Source organism: Catharus ustulatus, chromosome 6 (assembly GCF_009819885.2).
Source record: "Catharus ustulatus isolate bCatUst1 chromosome 6, bCatUst1.pri.v2, whole genome shotgun sequence".
Lineage (NCBI taxonomy): Eukaryota > Metazoa > Chordata > Aves > Passeriformes > Turdidae > Catharus > Catharus ustulatus.
In genome coordinates, this window is record NC_046226.1 from 39,739,049 (window position 1) to 39,759,323 (window position 20,275).

Consider the following 20,275-nt stretch of genomic DNA (forward strand, 5'->3'; position numbering starts at 1 on the left):
CCTCATTTACATTTTACACAAAGCCACAATCAGAGGGAAAGACATTCTCTCACCCTGTACTTCAGAATATTCAATTGCTGGAGCATGAAATGACACCTTCACAGAACAATTTTCTAAGAAAAAAAAAATAGTCTACCACCACTTAAAAGTTAGAAATGGATCAGAATCTTGCTTTTGGGAATAGTTAGTGTGACTAGTGTCCTTCATAAAGGGACCTTACCCCAACACAAAGGTCATGGAGCTTTAACAACATGTCATCTCAAGTATGTGCCACTGAAGCAAGTGAATGTGCAAATTAAAATAGTAGGGAAGTTGACAGTATCCTTTAATGGCAGCTACAACATAACAACCCAGATTTTTTTAGGAGTTCACAGTTCCCATCAAACACACATCCCTACAACACTATAACCATAGACTACTTCCACAACCATGCTCAGAACTGTCCTATGTTTTAACTGCAGTATAACACAAATGGGGGAAAATTCAGTGAAATACTTAAGGTTATTCAGGGGAAATCTCATATTTAAAAGGAAATTACTGAAGACAGGCTAGAAAGGTTATATTCTCTTTGCTGCTAAAATGTGTTTTAATCTAAATTCCTGAGCTTTTGGTCTACATGCCATCTGAAGAATACATTACTATACTCTTCCATTTATTAGAAAGGGTATGAAATAAATTTTTTGCTGGGATTACACTGGGTATCACAGGAAGTCCAAAAGCAGATGCTGAAGAACAGACTTTCAAAGTTTGTCAGCAGAACCACTGAAAAGGAAATACAGTGGCTAACAGGAATATTCTTCTAAGGTCTGGATGTAGATCTATTCCTCACTTTTTAACACAAGAGGCCTTTTGATCTCCTTAAAAGAAACTAAGCCTTAAGACAGATTCACAATCACCAAATTTTAAAAAAAAATCAAAAAAAAAAAAAAAAAAAAACACCAAAAAAAAAAAAACCAAAAAAAACTAATCCCAGGAATGTCAGCTATTTTGAAAAAGCTAGAGAGAGAGAGAGCAAGAAAAAGTAATAGGACAGGTTTGTCTGTCTCCTATAGCCTTAGACCAAAGAACTAAGTCTTGCAAAGCCTCTTAGTGACTCTTGTTCTGTCTCAAGATTTGACAACTCTGGTAAACTGCCTCCCCATCTGTTCCACTGGAGAAAAAGATTCTAATTTTCTTTATTTAACCAGTCTTCTAAATGTGGTTGAGATAACCTAATGTGTTGAAGGTAGCCTAGAACACCCTTAATTTTCATAACAGAAATTACAAGACCTATTTCTAGCAATCAATTCTCTAATTATTGATTGAATTACTTAACGTGTTCCTACAAGAAGCCTAAGGTGTCTTTGATTGATAAACAGTAGGGAACCAGCAAGCAGTGCTGTGCTGACAACAGACACAAGTGAGAAGGCTAGGTAGCACACACACTTACTCAAAATCTTCAAATTCCAGATCATTTCCCTCCACAGATGAGTTTGAGTTGTCTGAAGTGGAAGCAGAGGAGGAGGAAGAGCGGAGACGGTTTTGCTGATATCGCATAGAGCGCTGTCGAATACTGTCCCTCCGGGAAAGATACTGGATCATCCTCTGAGCATAATATGCAGCAGGAGACAACCTGAGCAAGAAAAAGATACACAAATACTCATTACATAAGCACAGAACGACAGCCAGTTATTCAGTTATTCAGGAATGACAGTTTTTCCTTTTGAACTCCAAGTGCCAGGCCAGTAACAGCCTATCATAAGATTGACTGTTTGCATTTTATCCGTAAGACAGAGTAAATAAAGAAAGCAAGGAAAAGTAATTTTCCCTTTATGTGCTATACTCCCAACGTGATCCCCTTTGCAAACAGAAGCACCACACAGTACCTACAGACAAAAAGCTCATCCACAGAACCGAGAAATTTGCTTCTCAGGACCCTCTGGATTTCACTGAGTCATTTATTACCAGTTCACTCAAGTAAGCTCAGCAAGCATCACTTTATAAGTATCAAGCCCAGTCCCAATGTGATCTCTGCCTGCAGTGCCAAACAGCAGCACTGTTCAAATAAACATTGAAGGAAAGTGCTGTTGTTTTGATGGCACTTAGTGAGTACCATGGAATATCAAGCAGGAAAAAAAAAGGTTTCACATCTTTAACTACTTTGCAATCTAAACTGTGGGGATTTTATACAGTTATAAAGTAGTATAGTTATATTCATCAGATCTACTAGGTATATGTTAAGTGGAGCTTTAAAAGCCTTGCATCCCACCTGAAAGGAAATCTTTCCTCTGTAATTAACTCTTAATTCTCTCTCATGCATAACCTAGCATTTGTTTGCATCAGTTATCACACACCAGTATTACTCTCTTGAGACAGATAAACACATACTCTTTTTTCCTACTCTGCATATAGCCACAGCTCCTCACACATTTTTTCTGTGACACACTTACTCAGTGTTAAAACCCAGACACCTCAGATGCTGGATTTATTATTTCATTAGCCTTATTTGGTTAGACTTGTATTCTAATTTGGAGGACAAGTTTAGGAGACAGACTACATGTTCAGGGGTGTAAAAACTTAAGCTGATAAGTATCAAAAAGGTAAGAGGAACAACATAACTTGATTCCTGCTGAATCTTTTATGCATTGTTTACTGAGTTAAACCTGTTCATGCTTACATGAAGAAGGCGGCTTTGCTGGAAAAAACATCACTTCTCTCTACTCCCCATAAGACTTAATAGGTGAAATACAAAAAAGCAAGGCATTACAGATGCACATTCATAAGTGAGCAGCATTTGTCTTCTCTGGGCTTTTCCATAAGCCAAAGCATTGTGCCTGCCTAAAAATAAATCTATGGTGTAACATTTACAGAGAGAAAAAAGGGAAAAAGGAAACAAGGTAAACACTGGAAAACATGAACAGTGGTCTCAGCAGTCTAGCAGTGTAACCACTGAAACATTTTTTCCCCCCTAATATCACACAAAGGAGAATTTTACATAAGAATATGAAGAATGAGTTCAGCAGTCTTCTAAAATTATGCAGGACACCAGAAGAAAAAACATGGTGATATTTGTTAGAAGAAAGAGTAGGCAATAAAGAGTGGCCATAACCAATGACAAGATGCCAGATTCAGCTTCTGGATAGCACACGGTCTGTACACAGAATAGACTATAAAAAAGGGTCTCCAAAGACAACACAAGAAGTTTAAGTCTGATACACAGAGAGAAAGGTGTAAGGGATAAAATACCTTCTAACTGCTTAGATTTTTTCTAGAGATAGATATATCCAACACCCTGTGATGCTTTATACATGCAATATGGGAGTACATGTAATTCTTATTGAGTATTTCTATTAAAAAAAACCATTACTACAGGTGTTCTTTGATGACAGCTTAACCTGATTCTTCTGCAGATTATTTTCCGAGCCCAGTACATATGGAAACTGTGGAGAATGACAGGACAGCCAAGCTAACCTTAGTGAAGTTCAGCAAGGCTACTTAGAAATACTGCTACATCAAAACTGTATGTAGACTGCAGTCTACATCAAAACATTCATTCTAAATCTGAGGGAACTTAAAAAAATATTCTCCCGCCTCACTGCTGACCTAGGTTATTCAAATATAGCACCATTACAGACAGTAAATGCAGAAACAAAACTAACACATACACAGACTCTCAAAAAATAAGTTTTTCAGATCACGTAGTTTATGTACTCTTTAAAAAGAGACTCCATTGGAGACAGCTTCATCTTAAGGAGGTATATATATTTTATATATATAAAAAACACATAAACATAGAGACACATGAATAGATGTTTATCAATAGATATAGATGTGTTTATTTCACCTTTGTTTCACTTTTCAACCTTGTTACTTAACTTCTCAAAGACACAGATTTATATTTGGAACTCATGATGCTACAAAAATCCCTTCAAAATGCAGTAACACTCCTTCTAATCACTTTTCAAATTTTTAACTAGTTAAATGGGCAGTAAAAATATCTATTAGTCCAGCACACCAGTAAGGTTTATGGAGGAAGACTCTCATCCTATCCCACACAAACTTCCAGCTGGTACTGATCATGCCTCTATGAATGTCATCCTCTGAAAAGGACAGTGATATTCACTGGAACAAATTAACCCCCTTCGAAGAGCTTTGAAACTGGACTTTTCTTCCAAAGCTCCTTATAAACTCAAGCTACTACAGCTTCCACCACAACCTAAGACCACTTGAACTGTCAAATGAAAAGCACTGTATCAGTTCTAAAATGGCATCAAGTGGAAAAATATTTTTGTCCATGCCCCTTATGCTAAGAAATGTCTCAGGCATTGATCCCTTTTCATACATTTCATTGAGTTTCGTCATAGCAGACATCTGACAGAAAGGAGAAAAAAAGTTCAGATACCTAGGCAGGCCCTCCTTTTCTTTTTTAAAAGGCAGCTTCCAGAGAGTTAGAATCAGTTCTTAAAATCTCTGCTCTATAAATCTGCCTGCTTTGGGCAAGGCATTCCAGAAACAAGGAATGGTGCACTTCCAGCAATACAGCAACTTTTGGTACTGAAAAATTAACGTGAATGTAGCAATAGCTTTAAATTAACATTTGCAGAATATAATTTTCATCTTTCCAGGTAAATCAATCCCTTTACCTGCCATTTAACCAACTGCCATTTAGAAGTTTTATCAGCATTTCTGACATGCAGTTGCCAAGACCTTCAGCAGTCACATAGGTTGGTTTCCCAAGATCTTCTACACAGCAGCACACATCACTTTACTTTCACTTCACTACAGTTTTGTTTACATCATTCCTAAGCCTTTGAATTATCTTTACAAGGCAACTTCCTTCACGATAAATGGAAAAAAGTCAAATATAAGATTTCACCTCTATAAGGTTTTATCTACAGAGACAGTTAGTAAGAAGCTATTTACCAACACAGTTATACAATCCAGTCATTTTGCAAGTCTTTTATTTCAGCCTTTTACTTAAAATACATACGAAAACACAGATTTTGAAGGTAATGATGAAGAAAGTAAGTCACCTCCCCCCAACCTCACACAACAGCAAGCCTCCTTCAGCATCTCAAGATTTAATTTTCAGTGGTATTCCTGTACTCTTCTTTATGATAAATCCTAGTAGCCTTCAATTCACACAGCTATGCAAGAGGTTCCCCAAAAGGCTAAATCAGATATATTTTACACTTACTGAATTTCCTCATTCACAGCTTTCCTAAACCCATCTAAAGAAAGCTTATTTGTCATGATTTATTCTTTGAAAGTTTCCAAAGCTGCTTGCTGTTCACGATTCTATCATTTCTTCTGACAGAGTCTTTGGGTCACATTATCCCATCTGTGGCTTTCTAATACACTAAATAGAAACTGCAAAGATCATTTCTTTCCATTTTTGATAACTGCCACATTTGCTTTTTCTAGTTCTCTGAAACACTCCCACCTCTTTTGAAGATTAAGCAGCACTACAGGTGTTTCTATGTCTAATGTCAATGATTCATGACTCTTCAAAAATAATTGTCAGTATTTTGTTCTTAGTTAAGCATACATAACCTTCTGGCTATGCTCTCTCTTGTACAGATACATTTATGGAGACAATTCATGCTTCCAAGCATGTTGTCTGCTCACACCAGCACCTAATTGCCTTTACCGCATTCATTCTTTCTCCTGAATAGACTATTTGTTTTTCAATTCATTTTTCTTCAAAAGAGATTTTTAATATATTGATATAGCTCATTTACTGTTAGACCTGTTTGCCACCTAGTGTTCTCCATCCCAAATAATTTCATGAATTCTTATGTGTTTACTTCAACAGTAATTCCTTCCTGTTTTCCCCATTTCCCTTCAGACTTAAAAGCATCTGCCCACTTGTTTTGCTCTCTTTCCCCATGGTAAGTCATTAAGAAGGAGCCAAGTCCAATATTAGAACCATTGCCAGAGGTTTCAGTGAGTTATACTGAAGTTATGCTTTTGCATATAGAACTTAAATGCCTTTAGACTGCATTTAGCTCTTACCTGGCTGGATCTGGGTAGATTGGATGTTCCCGGGATCCTGCTCCATCATAGCGAGATAACGAAATGAGGGAAGACTCCAGCAACCTCCTAGAAAGGAAAAACAAATTACAATGTCAAAGACCATTCAGGAACATCCCTCCTATATATGACCTACTTTCTGAAACCTCTTAAAACTACTTCTATCACTAGTGCAGAGAATTCTACAACATACTGAACCACTTGCTGATGGCTTAAGTGTTTTCACCACACAGGTATTCAAAGTTTTATGTTCTCACTGCACAGGAGAAAGAACACCTCAGATAAGGAAGAAGACTAGTCCTAAATCCAAGAGAAAGATGTAGATGCCACTTCTCTGGAGACAATCCATCCCATTACAATGTGTCAGGTCTATAAACACCAGTGCATGAGCCATCTGTCAAATTCTCACCTACTCAAAGGTGGCTACACATGGAAGGGGCCAGGGAGCACGACACAAAGAACACATGTGGACTTTAAGGGCACCACAGGTGTCTATTCATTGTAAGATCTTGAATCTTAGTCTCAAGGCTCTGAAAGAGAGGTCTTCAACTACAAAAAATAAAAATGTTCTTTTCCTCTGTATTGTAATCAGCCCCAGGGAAAGATACCAAACATTCACTCAAGAAGTAAATGTATGCAAATGCAGCCAGACAGCCTGAATATACTAGAAGTGAGACTGAGTCATGAAGGCAGCAGAATCAAAAGTATATAGCAGGAACATGTCCTCCACCCTGGCTTCTACATGCACCTCTGTCTAGTTTCTGTCATAAACCAGAGGACAGCACTGTTTGAAGACTGACTCATGGCCTGTTGCAGACATTGGATTAAGACAAGAGAGATGAGTTATGGTAGGTACAGGAAGCGGAAAAAACAACTCTCACACATTATAAGATTGCTGAGCTCCTTTTCAAGTCTTTCTACCTTAGAACTTCTGCTAGATTTTGTTTTCCAGTCTGCAACTCAATGAAAGTGGTTGTGGTTTGAAAGTCAGAGAGGTCCAACACTACATCTGTTCTACTCAGTCACACACACAGCTGTTGAGAAAGATTTTAATCTTTCAGTCCTAAGCCCACACTAATAATAACAATAATAATAACAATAATGCCTTTGCAGTGCAGGACATCAAGTATCAACACGGGAAACAGGAAGAAGGACAAGATAAAATCCACACCAAATCTCCCATTTCTAGCCACATAAGACAGCAGAATTGCAAATGAGATGTCTTTTTTCCTAGCAGTAGCCTACCCATCAGGATCTCAAGAAAAAAATTTACTGTCTTCCAGAAAAAAAAAAAATTTACTTCAATTTTATATTATAGATATAGAATACAGAAAACAGTAAGAGATTGCTCCAGTTTCCCAGTTGGAAAGGTGTGTGTCAGCCTGAAAAACTCAGTACTTGCTGCAAAGCACTGTGACTATGCATAACACAAGAAATCCTGTCCTGTTGTTTGTCTCATTCAAGAACAGTTATTAAATCTCTTAAACTTTGAGTTTAATTAATTCCCCCGGTTCCTAGGTTATTGAGTCAAAAACTCTAACATTCAATACTGCTAGATATTATGAATCCCTTGGCTACCCAAAAAGTCATTATACTTCAATCCTGTCTTACAAAACTCTTCCTTCTACTCCAATTACATATCAATATGTGCAAAAAAGCAGCAAATCCAGAGTAAACAGTGCTACAGCTTTACAAGGTATACCTGAAGTCCTATACCTGTGAAGTATACCTGTATATCTATTACTTGCAACACATATAAACTGCTTTAACTCCTCCTAGCGGAAAGGTAGACAGATTAAAATTAGCAGAAGGGATATTCTACCTACTCAGGCAGCTGGTCACTTCCAAAGCACTGGTTCAGAGTTCAGAGACTAGGTTACTGCCACTGCAATACCAACATGCTTTTGAGAAATCTTCTTTTCTAAGCTGCTCCAAAAACAGCACTTTGCAAGCAATCTGGATATGCCAAGGTTGCCACCCTACATCCTGCCTCATCACTGGACTTAAGGAGAAATAGCTTACAGAGCATGCAGATTCTGGCAGGGTCACAACCCTAGAAACAGCAGCTTCCTCCTAATGTGAGCAATGCCTATGGTGTTCTGATAATGTGCACACACAAATAATAATCAAACTCATCCCAATCAAAAGTCTTGGTGCCTATACATTACACATTCCACCCTCTTTCCCAGCCTTTCAGCATCTGTCTGCTAAGTGGCACAATAAAATCAGAGCCACAAGGGAAGATGACCAGTACATGCTGCATGGTCTAGCAAGCCCTGCTAGAAAGAAGTCTCCTGGTATTCTCCATCCACATTTGTCTTCCCACCTTTGGAAAAACTCGCAACTGCTTAAGATGACCATGGACTTTAAGGAACCACCTTCAGAAAGCATCCAGCAGCTATGCTGAAATAAATCAAAATCTGTATTAAGCAGAGGATACCACAAGGGTGCAGGAGCAGGGCACACATCACTGCAACTTGGTGTGGGTCTGCTTGGCTTGGGAACAGCACTTTTGGGAATCTATAATTCTCACCACCACACTGCAACAGATCCTAGAAATAAATATTTGAAGAGTCTTGCTATAGCAGGAACTTGGCACCTCAGATGAGAACAGGTACAGGTTACTTTAGTAACCAACAGTTGCCTGAGCCACAGGATGGCCAAGTGTCCAAGGTAAAGAGACTTTCTCTGGGCTTCAACAGCCCTGTAACATTACCTGAATAGGCTGCAACTCCATCCTATGCAGCAACAGAAGCTGCTGCAGCAGGAGCAGCTCCTTCACCAGAAGGGCTCCCTTGGAAGACCAGTATTTACTGGGTTGTAGGGAACAGGATTACAAACACTCTGTTAAACACATTTCCCAGAACCCTCTCTGAGCTTGCACTGTCTGAGTTGAATGGTCTCAGTTAAGACTCAGTTAGGCCTCTCCAGCAGAGCCTTTCAAGCCTGCAAAGACCAAATCCAACTCCTGCACTACCTCACACTGAGGCACACAGGCCACATACTGGGGCCACATTCGGATCATGTGGACAAAGATAATTAATTCAGTTAATAGGAACTGCTAAAAGCTAGAGCTGATTTTACATCTGATTAGTAGATGTTAATTATCCTACAACTGTGCCCTCTCAGATGACAGAGCAATGAACAGAGGGATAAAAATACACATAACAGGCAAAAAATCCAAAACAAGGCAACAAGCAATCTTGTGAGATCCACACAGACCATCTCTGTGTTTAATGCTCCAGAGAATAACAATATCTGCAGTGAGGCAGAGTACTAAGCACAAATGAAATCCATTTTTAACTAACTCATTCTAGACTTAGCCCTTGAGACCCAAAGTTACAAATCCAAATGTATTTAGTACTGATAAATGGGTTCAATAATAGATACACTGTTATAATCGTCAAAGTGTCTCATCTGTGTCAGAGAATGTAGTAACCTACTGTCCCTCAGGAAGGTGCAGATATATATACTTGAATCAAGCCATGCCGCACTCTGCCAAGTCTTTGGTGCCACACTCATAGCTTCTGGCACCCAAAATCCCAAAAGAGACACAAACTATTTATTTTCAGTAAACCTAAAGTGTAAGGTAGTCCAATATCCTACCACAGTAAATGTAAGGTTGGGAGCAACTCCGCTAAGGAGGACAATCATAATCCACGGATGAAGAGAAGTGGCTCTATTGCAGTAAACTGCTAACCACTAAATACTTAAGTTTCCAACAGAGAAGCATGAAAAGAGAGAACAGAAATGCATATTGCTTGCATCTCCTTTTGAAACATTTCAGCAGATCATGCTTGACTCCTGAATCCTTTCTGCAGCTTACAGCAACCTCCTCCTCTCCCACATCCCCCTTTTTGCTATCCAGATATATAACAGGCTAACACTAGGCTCTATGGAAGCAATTGCTCCACTATCTCTGTCTAGACAATATGAAATTGTCACAAATGACATCTAAAGTACAATTAGCAGAGAAACTGCAATTTCTACTCTCTTCCCCCGCTCACCAGGAAAAAAAAAATCACACATTATCATCCTCCAGGTTGTCAGTCAATCCTTCAAATGATGTAGATTAACTCTGCTCACCCCGAGAGATGCCTCTGTCCCAGCTTGCTAAATTAGGAGGAGGGGGATTGCAGTTTTTGTTGGGTTTAGTTTTTTAATTAAAATTACTACAAGATATAAATTGCCTCTGTTCAGCAGCATTGAAATCTCAACTCTCTGATTGAGATCAGGCTACTTTTTCTGTCAGACATCAACAGCTCTGGAACTGCTGCTCTACACTTGCTCTGTTAACTCAGATTGCAGCAATCACTAGCAATCAGGTAAAGGAAGCAGACTCCAAGGTACAGGACACCTCTAGGACAAGGGAGAGAGAAAGAGTGCACAGAATACAAGACATTACAAGCAGAAAAGAGAGATTTTTCAGGAATGAAGTTGAATGCCAAAAGCTGCAGTTCAAAGGGAAAAAGGTCAGGAAGCAATCTCCTCATGGCACATCAGCCATTGGACTGTATCCCCATTCTCCCCACGGGCGTGAGGATCACCACCAAAGCCTTTTGGTACAGAGCAATTCATTTCAGCAGGCTTTGAGAACATACTTAACCGCAGCAAATTTAACTTTTCAGTAATAGTTTCTAAGGATATGCACTCCCCCTACACCACATCGTAGATTTGCTGTCACAGCACGAGCGTTACTGAGTAACGCTACTCCAAGCCACACCGAGGGAAGGGTTTTCCTCCCCATCCAAAAGGGAGGTGTTAACAAACAGCATTGAGGTTGTTTCCTTAGAATCAAAAGGGTGTTCAGTCAGCTGCCATCCTCCTCTACACCAACAACCAGGGTAAACCAGTAAAATGAAGCACTCTAAGGACAGCAATCACACCTACCCCTCCCCTACTCCCAAGCCTTCAGCTATGAGGAGAGCTTAAAACAGAAAATTCCTAGTTATCCTTTGAAGGAAAAGTATATTGATGACTCTTGGCAGCCTCTGACTTTCCTCCCCTGGTTTTATGTCTTCCCTGAAAAGACTCTTACATTGCATACTGCCCATTTGGAGGTGAAAATTATCACACTACATATTACGCCCCTTTTTCAGCCCTCCAATTTACAGTCAGCACTCAGTTCCCCTGAGCACTCAACCCTGCAAGCGTGCTCCTGTGGTTTCTCATAAGAAGATAAAGAATAGCAACAGTTTAAAACTAGATTCCCTTCAATCATCTTCCTTTTACAGGCAGGCAATGCATAACCTAAAGATAATAAGAAAGCTAAAGCATGAAAACAGCTAAATGTTCTTCAGCTGTCCAATAATGCCAATACCCTCCCTCAAACCTTGAACTCAATTTACTGTTAACAAACCAAATTAATTCTTGGAGATCAATTATAGCCTTGATAGAGCACAAGAAAACTACTTTAAATAAAAAATCTCAAACAACCCAATCCACTGGCTTGGACATTCTTTCTTTCCCTTTCCTCAGAAGAATAGGAAAAATTATTCAGACATCTGTATTGTGTTGCCTACTTTCAAAGAGCAAATTGAAATCACGTAAGCAGAAACCATCAAGCATTTTGTTCCATAGCTTCATTTTCCATAAAAGTTTTGTAGTCCTTGTCAAACAGAAAAACACTATTGCTCTTCACCAGTTTCATATTCAAGCTTAAAATAAAAAAGCAATCAGTATGCAGTTCTAAAGATTGCCTGAAAAAATGATTTCTAAAATTAAGTTTTTAACATAATCTGTTCTGATACCTCTAAGCTAACATTTCTAGACTGCTTCAGCTTTCACATGGTTATGGTTAAGACATATTTAGCCTGGCATCAAGACTGGATTAAGACAGGTCAGAAAAAGAATCCTAATAGAGAAAATATAGTTAAACAAAAGGATCAAGCTTTTTCTTAAGATAGTTGTAACCATCTACAAGAGATAAATAACCTGAAAATACCACTACTCATTAAACCCTCAACAGTCACTTTTACAATTCTGAGTTAGCTCCTCATCCCCTTGTTCACAACTGTGCCAAACAACTCATCCTCAGTGAGGAACTAGAGTCAGTGGCTTTCTTTCTATCCAAACCCCGTTAGGCATCCTTTTCATCACCTTTTCTTTTTAAGGTATTCCATACAATGAGCAACCTTTACAAGACAGTTTCCGTTTTTTAGGAAAAGCAAAGACGTAATATGTGATCAGAGACAAGTTCCAAACACAGCATTTGTAGAACACTTTGGTCTGTTTGTGGAAAAGAACTTGTGTTAACTCTGAAGGTGCAACTAGGGACAAAAAAGACTTCCTTCCCAGCTGGAGGTGCAGAGTTGTTCATAGGAGCAGGTCTGATATAAGGCAGAAATTATCACAGAAAGTGATTTTTTCCCTTTCACTGTTTCTGGGCAAGAACCCTGTAGAAAACAAACTGTAAGGATTTCTTAGTCAGAAAAGAGACAGCACATAAGGCCTTCAGCCAAAATGGGAAGGAGTGCAGAGAAAAACAGCACAATTACACAAAACAAGGAAGTGTCAGTAAGAGTTTGAGCAGCAGAAACGAGCACTGGGAATTGAGTTCTCCTAATCACAAGATGGGGAGCAGAGTTTCAAGAAAAACATGTTTAATTAACCCTTTAAACTTATTTCAATTTAACTAGAAAGTAATACCACATTATGAATTGTGCTATTACTGTACATCTGCTCTTGGACTAAGAACTCCAATTTCCATTTACCACCTGATGCCGCAGGAGCTACACAGCAACTTTAGAGCTCATCACAGGGAAAGTAGGTGGCTTTTCAGAAAGTGACAGATTCTTTTAAGAAGCCTCAAGGCTGCACTGTTAATCTATTACTTCACCTGCTGAAAAAGGCCATGCATCAGAACAAAAGACAGATGAGCATTATGGAGAGGTCCTCATCACACAGCATCTGGGGAATGATTAGTTCATTATTTCAACAAGCAAGAGGGGTAGACATTAAAAAGGTCAAGAGTAGCTATAGCTATTGATCAGTTTTGGCAATAACTCCAACATGAAAAGAAAAATGAAAGATCTTGCACTTCCATTTTGCAGGGGCGAAGCTTGAGGGGCAGGAGGGGAGAAGAAATTAAAATCAGTTCCAGCTACTGCACATGCTATTTTGCTCCGTAGTGGTAGAGCACATCAGTGCTCAAGATGGGGCAGGCACCCATGCCAAGTTGAAGACAGATTTCACATTTCTCCACCTAGACTGTTAACAACATGCCATTACACCAGAAATTCAGCTGGAGAGTATGGATTTCTAGTTATCATAAGTTTTAAAAGCATGGCCAGAAAATAGCCAACACACTCGCTCCCTCAGCCTGCAGACACCTTTACTCTTCTGAGGGCTCTTCTGCCTACCTTCATCTGTGTGTCTGCTTCAAATTCCCCTTGTTCTGGGAGTTCCCAACACCACAGACACTGTGGACAGCAGAAATCTCTGCTTACCCCCACACACAGACCTGCGTCAGCTTCTGGGATAATTACATACGACTCATGTTTCTCCACAGGGAATTGAAGAGGAGGTGTCTTTCTTGATGGGGCAGAAGCCATACCGTTATCTCCATAGGTTTCTAAGGCTATGAAAACAGAGGTCTCATCACAAATCAAGTAATTCCTTTAAAATGCTCTTGTTCACACTGGAGTAATGAAGAAAGTCAGGTTAACAGATGACTGGCAGGGTAGTTCAGTCACTTAGGCCAGCCTTCCCACTTCAGGAAGACAAGGGAATGATTTCATACTAATGCATTTCAAGCAGAAAAATGAGTCAGTTTCCTGGCAGATAATGAACCCTGTTTATTTACAGCCTTCAGTTTCAGCAGGTGCTCTCTCAAGAAGAGCAAGGGAGGAGGTCACTTACATCAGCATACAAACAGCCATTTGGTGCAATCAGTTAAATATGTATGTGGAAAATGTTTAAAATGCATGTTAGCTATTCAACAGACCAGAACAGCTCAACTGGAGAAATCTAGAGTCATCACTATTTTGGTTACAGTTGTATTACTAAGTCGGATCACAGGTCTCCCTCTCTCCTCTTGTTCCAGGCCCACAGATTAGATGAATGCAGCCCTAATGCAAGTTCTCCAGCCCGGATTCTGTAATAAGGAGCAAATAATTGGATATGGACACTTCGTCCCCAGACACACCATGCTGTGAGCATTTCTAAAGAGCATGAAGAATGACTGCATACATGAAGTATATGTAAATTGAATGCATAGCTAAAAATTACAGGGTTGTATTACAATAAAAAGGCACACTACACGCCAACATCTCCAGCTCTTCCCCACTGCGAAGAAAGCTACAGAGAGTTTTTAGATGAGCAACCGGGCCTGAAACAGAAGGTCTGAGAGCCTGCCCAAAACTTGTTTCTTGGCACAAACCAAAACCAAATCGAAACTTAGACACTATTTTAATGTGACTTACCTGAAGCCAGACTATAGGCTCTAAAATTCACAGCTAGATAGTTTAAGCACATCACAGACCTTCATTAATCATAAGCTGAGCACCATCCCCTAGACAAAATACAATTACGTGAACTCAAGGCACATGGGTAAAAAAACAGGAACAGGAGCAACTGCACCTGGTCAAGTGAGCTTGTCTGCCCACTCTGCAGCAGCTGGATTAGGCGGCTGCAGGAAAAGTATGTGCAGACAGCAGAGGAGACAGACATCCTAACAAAGGATAGCTTTCAAGAAAGGGAAGCTATTCACACTTTTTCGCTCTCTATAGGAAACTCGAGAACTGATACGATTTATGGTATCCTCAAATAGCTATCTGTTTGAAGTCAGCTGTCTTTAAACTTCTGAGCAATTTGTGTTTATTGAAGATCTTTGGTCTACAGTCACCTCATATATATGCATTCCTCAAAAAAACAAACAACCCCACAAAAAAACCTGCCCAAAACAACAACAACAACCAACACCCACTCAACCAAATAACAACAACAAAAAAACCCACAATGCAATAAAAAACCCATACACACACAAAACCACCACCAAAAAAACCCAAAACCCCATCCAATTCTAGATCTCAACAGAGGCAAAAATAAAAGCCAGTTGGGAAGCACATACCTCTTCCATTCTCATTAAAACATCACTTTAATCCAAATTCAGTAAGCATTCTTGCTGCCACACTACAGCAGGTGAAATTCTAGTTCCTACAGAAAAGACACTTGTAGGAAAAGAGGTTTCTGTTGCCTGGAGATTGCAGAGGAACAAACTTTACCCATTTCTTTTATAGGTGAACTCCTCATTGCTAGGCCTGGACTAAGAGGAGGGGTGGAAGAAGGGCAGCGGTTCAAAGGGGAAAATAACATGAAGAGTTATTTCTACACCTGCCTAGTTTGCAAGTCAAGCTGCTACAAGAGGAACATGGGGAAACTAATTTCTTTTAGTCTGCTACCGCCATTGCTGCATATATAAATTCAGGCCAGGAAAAGGAAAAAGCAGCTTACACCTCTCTGCAAGTTTGGCAAAGGCTGCAGGTACATGTCCAGCTTTCCTGGGGGAAAAGCACTGGGAGAAACTCAGCAGCAGGAGTGACCTCCATTACTTACTACAAGGAGAAAAAGGCAGCACAAGGCATCATTTTTCTCGCCCACCAACTCCCACTGAAGAAGAATAGGGCTCTAGCAACCATACATTATTCTTAAATCAGGAAACTAGCAAAGGCAGAGGAAGGAATGTTTGTGCAAGAAAACAGGCACTTCTTTCACTTGTTCTTCTACATAACTAGCAGCACACTAAAGAACTCAAACTTCTAGAACTTCAGTAAAACAGTCTTTCCTGCCCACACAGATACAGCAGGCTTGGTTTGGAATAACACCCACAAAGCTGCAAGGGTGACATAATAACCCCAGAGCTCCCACAGGCATTAACTGACCATTTAGATATCATGGCAGCCTCTTCTATAGTTCAGGCTATGCTTACAATCTCATGATGAAACTAATTTGTATTTTCCATTTTTAGTAAAGGCCAAGCAAACAATAATCACCAAGTTTGTCCACAGCCTGCACATCTCACACATAAACACTGCTAATTATCATGTTTAAATGTTCATGTCACCTTCAGACTATCATTTCACTTTATGTTCCCAACAAATTAGGTCTTTGTTCACTCTTATGTGTCCTGGCTAACATTCCCACCAATGTGCAGTCTGAACAGCCAGCCTCTTCTCCACAGCTCAGGTGTGCCCTTCTTCTGCTCAAGCCTCCCATTCTCTGTGAACTCAACACCACTGACACAATATAAATTAAATACTTGAATAAGCAAACCACAACTACTGTTAGCAATTAGGAAAAAAACAGCAACTACAAGGATTTTGAGCAATAATGAATGGAACAAAAGGTAGAATACATCAGGTATGTGTTCTGTCTCCACTATAAAACACATTTGTAGCTTTATACAAGGTAATTCCCTCCTGCTTTAGTTCCTCTCCCCCAAAAGGTAAAGTGAGTAGCAATATCCTCCTCTCTGATGTTGATGGCAAATGTCAGTCACAGAACTGTCTTCCTAGGCAATTCTGTATCCATGGCAGGGAACAAGAAAGTGTTCTGGTTGTTTAGTTTTTAAAGCAAATATATTACTGACATACACCCTTTCATTCAGTGCTTTGCACAGTGAGAAAGCTACCAGAAGTCAGTACATGCAGAGATTCGATCACCCTTGGTCATTTACTATCAAAAACCAGAGCTGCACATAAGAAGGCTCTGCCAGCATGAACTCGGGAAGAAAAGCTGCAAAAGTGACTGTTCTCTTCCATTTCATATACAGCACTGATCACTGCTGGGCAGGAATGGGGTTGCTCCTACCCTGTCAATCTACTTGAACCACAGACTGCCCACAATTTGATCACAAGTCAGCACTGTATCTAAAACTTCAAGCAGGAAGAGGCATCCCCTCAAGGCCTTGAGCAAGCCATATCTATTTGCACTAGAGAAAAAACCCAAACCCAACAGAAAAAAAAAAAACCCTAAACATATTCTTTGCCTTCTTATGGAAAAGCTCCAAAATTTAGGTAATATAAGGCATACTTGAAGAAGAGAACAAACAGAGCCCTAGGGAAAAAGTGATTGCCCAAACTCCAACCAACATCTGTCAAGCAATCCTCCAGAAAACAAGCTCCATATTACAAAAGTAAGTCGTTGGAAGGGGTGAGCAACCATTAAGATGAAAACAAAACCTTTGAGAAGAGAGACTACAGAGAAAGGTTTGCTCCAGGCTTGGTAGGCAATAAGCAGGAAGTCCAGACGAATTCTACAAGGTTGCCAGGTCTTTTAGAGCTCTAACTCATGAGCATTTACATATGAGAAAGACAAAATACCTGTCTCACTGCAGATCCACATTTCTCTTTCAAACCCCTACAAAAGCCAAAAGGATAAGCTCCTCCCTCGCTTCCACTTTGCATCAGAGCCATTTCCCGTCTGGATCCCCGCATTTACGCCTTTCTCCAAACACTGAAGAACTTGCAATTGTATGGTAACTACAGAGATAAGCTGCCTTCGGGAATGGGGAGGGTCCTCAAGCTACCCTTCATACAAGAACTCGGAAACTTTCAGGTTCGGAAAAGAGACAGAAAGGAGCAGAAGCAACATTACCCCCTTGTGGCAGCAAAGCAACATGGAAATAAGGTCTGAGAAATTCAGAAGGGAACAGACTAGGTGTTTCTCTTCACAGGTGCTGTATGGAGAGCTGTCTGCGGCCAGAAAGGCCATCAACACTGGAGAGAAACGAGATGAGCTGGAGTAACTGTACTACATGTGACTGGGTTCACATCTCATAGCAAGAACAAGGCAGGTGGGACCAGAGCCCTCAAATGAGACCTGACAAAATGACACCGATTTGTCCCTGGACCCTGTTACATGGTTCCAGGGAAGATGGTCTCACATGTCACTTGTGCACAGTGCATCCAACAGATTAAAACATAGCAAAGCCTTTGGTAAGCTATGCCAATTTCAACAGGTCAAATATTTGCACAGCACAGTAGATTCTGCCTTTCATACACTCACAAACAAAATAAAGGAGTTTATACAAGGATCCCCAGACTTTGCCCACTTCACACAGGCACACTCCTTTCTGCCTGAATGTATTATGAAAGTGTCACCCAGGATGGTTCAAAATACTTCTCAGAGTCTCGTGTAACTTCAACAATGTATCTTGTCTGTCAAACTAAATAGGTGAGGCAAGGTGAAAGCATTACACATTCATAGAATGCAGGCACAGAGTTACTCATACCACAGCCTACAGAATTTGGCCTCTGGAATGAGTGCAGCAGAGTGGTTACAGAAGTTCAACATAATCAACAGACAAAGCTTCTTCATGGAAGAATAAGGATAACAAGCATTTCCTTGTGAAGCATAAGTTTCATGCAAACCTGCCTGGGAATAGAACAGAACACACCTTTTATTTGCAGTAATGTACTCCATCTCTAGACAAAATAAACAAGGTAAACTACATAAAAATTGTCCCCCTCATGTATTACAAGCAGCTAAATCTGTAGAGGAAAATTTTCCTCTTCCTTCTTTTCCCCATCTATAGGAATTGTTTCACTGAATAAGGTTTGAAATATGTTAGCAGGGACATATATCACTACTTGCTCCTTGCATCCATTCCAGAAATACTGTGACCTGGGGTGCCGTGCCAGGACTCAGAAACAGAAATAAATTTATAACCTAATTATTTTCCTTTTTTTTTTCTAAAATCCCTACACTAATTCTGTAGATGTCACTTGTGTCATACTAAAATAGCCAAAGAGAAAATCTAAATCAGTTTTATTAGTCAGCATTGCACCATACACAGCATTAGCTGCTGAACTGATACATATTTCAGCAGAGATCACTGCTAGATTATGTGTATCATTGTCTTAAGAAGGTGGCACCAGCTCCTCTCAAACAAGCAGCTGACTAGAAGAATTCTCTTTCATTCCCTGTTCAACATTTCATTATCAACCTGAACAGGCTTACAAAACAACAATGGCTTTAAGTACTTAGAGGATCTTTTCCCTCACTGAGATTACAGTATTTATACAATTACCTCCTCAGCTAATTTTTAAATTAACAGGTAGTTATAAAAAAAATTAAACTAGCTATCATCTGTTGCTCAGTTATCCTTCCTTCACTCACACCTTTCCAACAGCTTCTATGACCAATTTTATGCAGCACATTTCACATGGCAACTTCAGAGATTTCTGAGAGTCTTTTCACTTTGATGTTAAAAGTGAGGCAAAGACATTCACGGGGAAAACCCCCTATATTTGAATTAATGAGGTCAGCCTGGAGAACCTCAGAAAACCTCAGTCTCATGAACTTTTGCTTAACGTAGACCATAAACTCTCCCCAGATTCATGGCTAACCAGCAAAACTTGAAGCACACAGCTCAATGCCACACTGCTTTCAGGCCAATGAATGTGACTGGACTCCTTGTATTGCTGAGGCTCCCAGTGACATGCTTCTCCTAATAGAGGTGCCAGAGCTGTTAGTTAGGAACAGTGTCATTACATGCTTATTAATTATTTGTGATTAGCCTAGGACCATCAGAAGGAGCAGAATTCTCTCAGCAGTACAAGAACAGAATTACCCAGCTGATATAGTTGCATCAACAGAATTCAAAGAACAGCCTTCACTAAACTACCCTATTAACTTAATTGACCCTCAATGGCAATGTTTTCCCAGAAAGCTACTTTTCAACTAGAAAAGCCATGTCAGGGAATGAATCCTGCCCATGGACAGGAATGAGAACATACATAGTTTCCAGATACAAATTTTATCTTATGTTTTTCAGCTGACCTTAGAATATAGAGCTCAATTGCCCAATGAGGACATCTAATGGAGAGATAAAGAACAACACAATTATAAAGCATGTTATGAGCACATCTTGGATTCCAACACTAAGAATTAACCAGAGGCTGATAGGGATAAAATTACATTGATTGGAAGTCTGTACCACTTGTACCCTCAGGTTTGAAGGTTTTTCCTCCCCCTTGTATTTCATCAGCACCTTCAGTATTACATGTATCTCAGGACCCTCAGAACATATCCTTGCATGCTTCTGTAGCTCCAAAGGTTAATATACATTTTGGACTCTGCTGTGCAGAAGTGGTTCTAGCACTTCCCATTGTGAAAGCATGCCCTAGGTCTGGGAGACATGAAGGCTTGTTGTGAGATGTTCACTCTATGCAAAATTTAGGTAAGTGGGTGCTCGCTTACTTTTTCATAGATTCACAGGATATTATGAGTTAGAAGGCACTCACAAGGATGATCATGCCCA

The 20,275-nt window shown here is 39.8% G+C and overlaps 1 protein-coding gene across 3 annotated transcripts in view; it reads right to left on the bottom strand.

Annotated features, from left to right (window-relative positions):
- AMBRA1 (autophagy and beclin 1 regulator 1) overlaps positions 1-20,275 on the bottom strand; it is a 129,087-nt gene that overhangs the window by 90,720 nt on the left and 18,092 nt on the right. For all 3 annotated transcript variants that reach the window (XM_033062963.2, XM_033062962.2, XM_033062961.2), the window contains 2 exons: positions 5,995-6,081; positions 1,430-1,612 (listed from right to left, as the gene is read on the bottom strand). In XM_033062963.2, the coding sequence (XP_032918854.1) occupies positions 1,430-1,612; positions 5,995-6,081 (270 nt within the window). The remainder of the gene's footprint in view (positions 1-1,429; positions 1,613-5,994; positions 6,082-20,275) is intronic.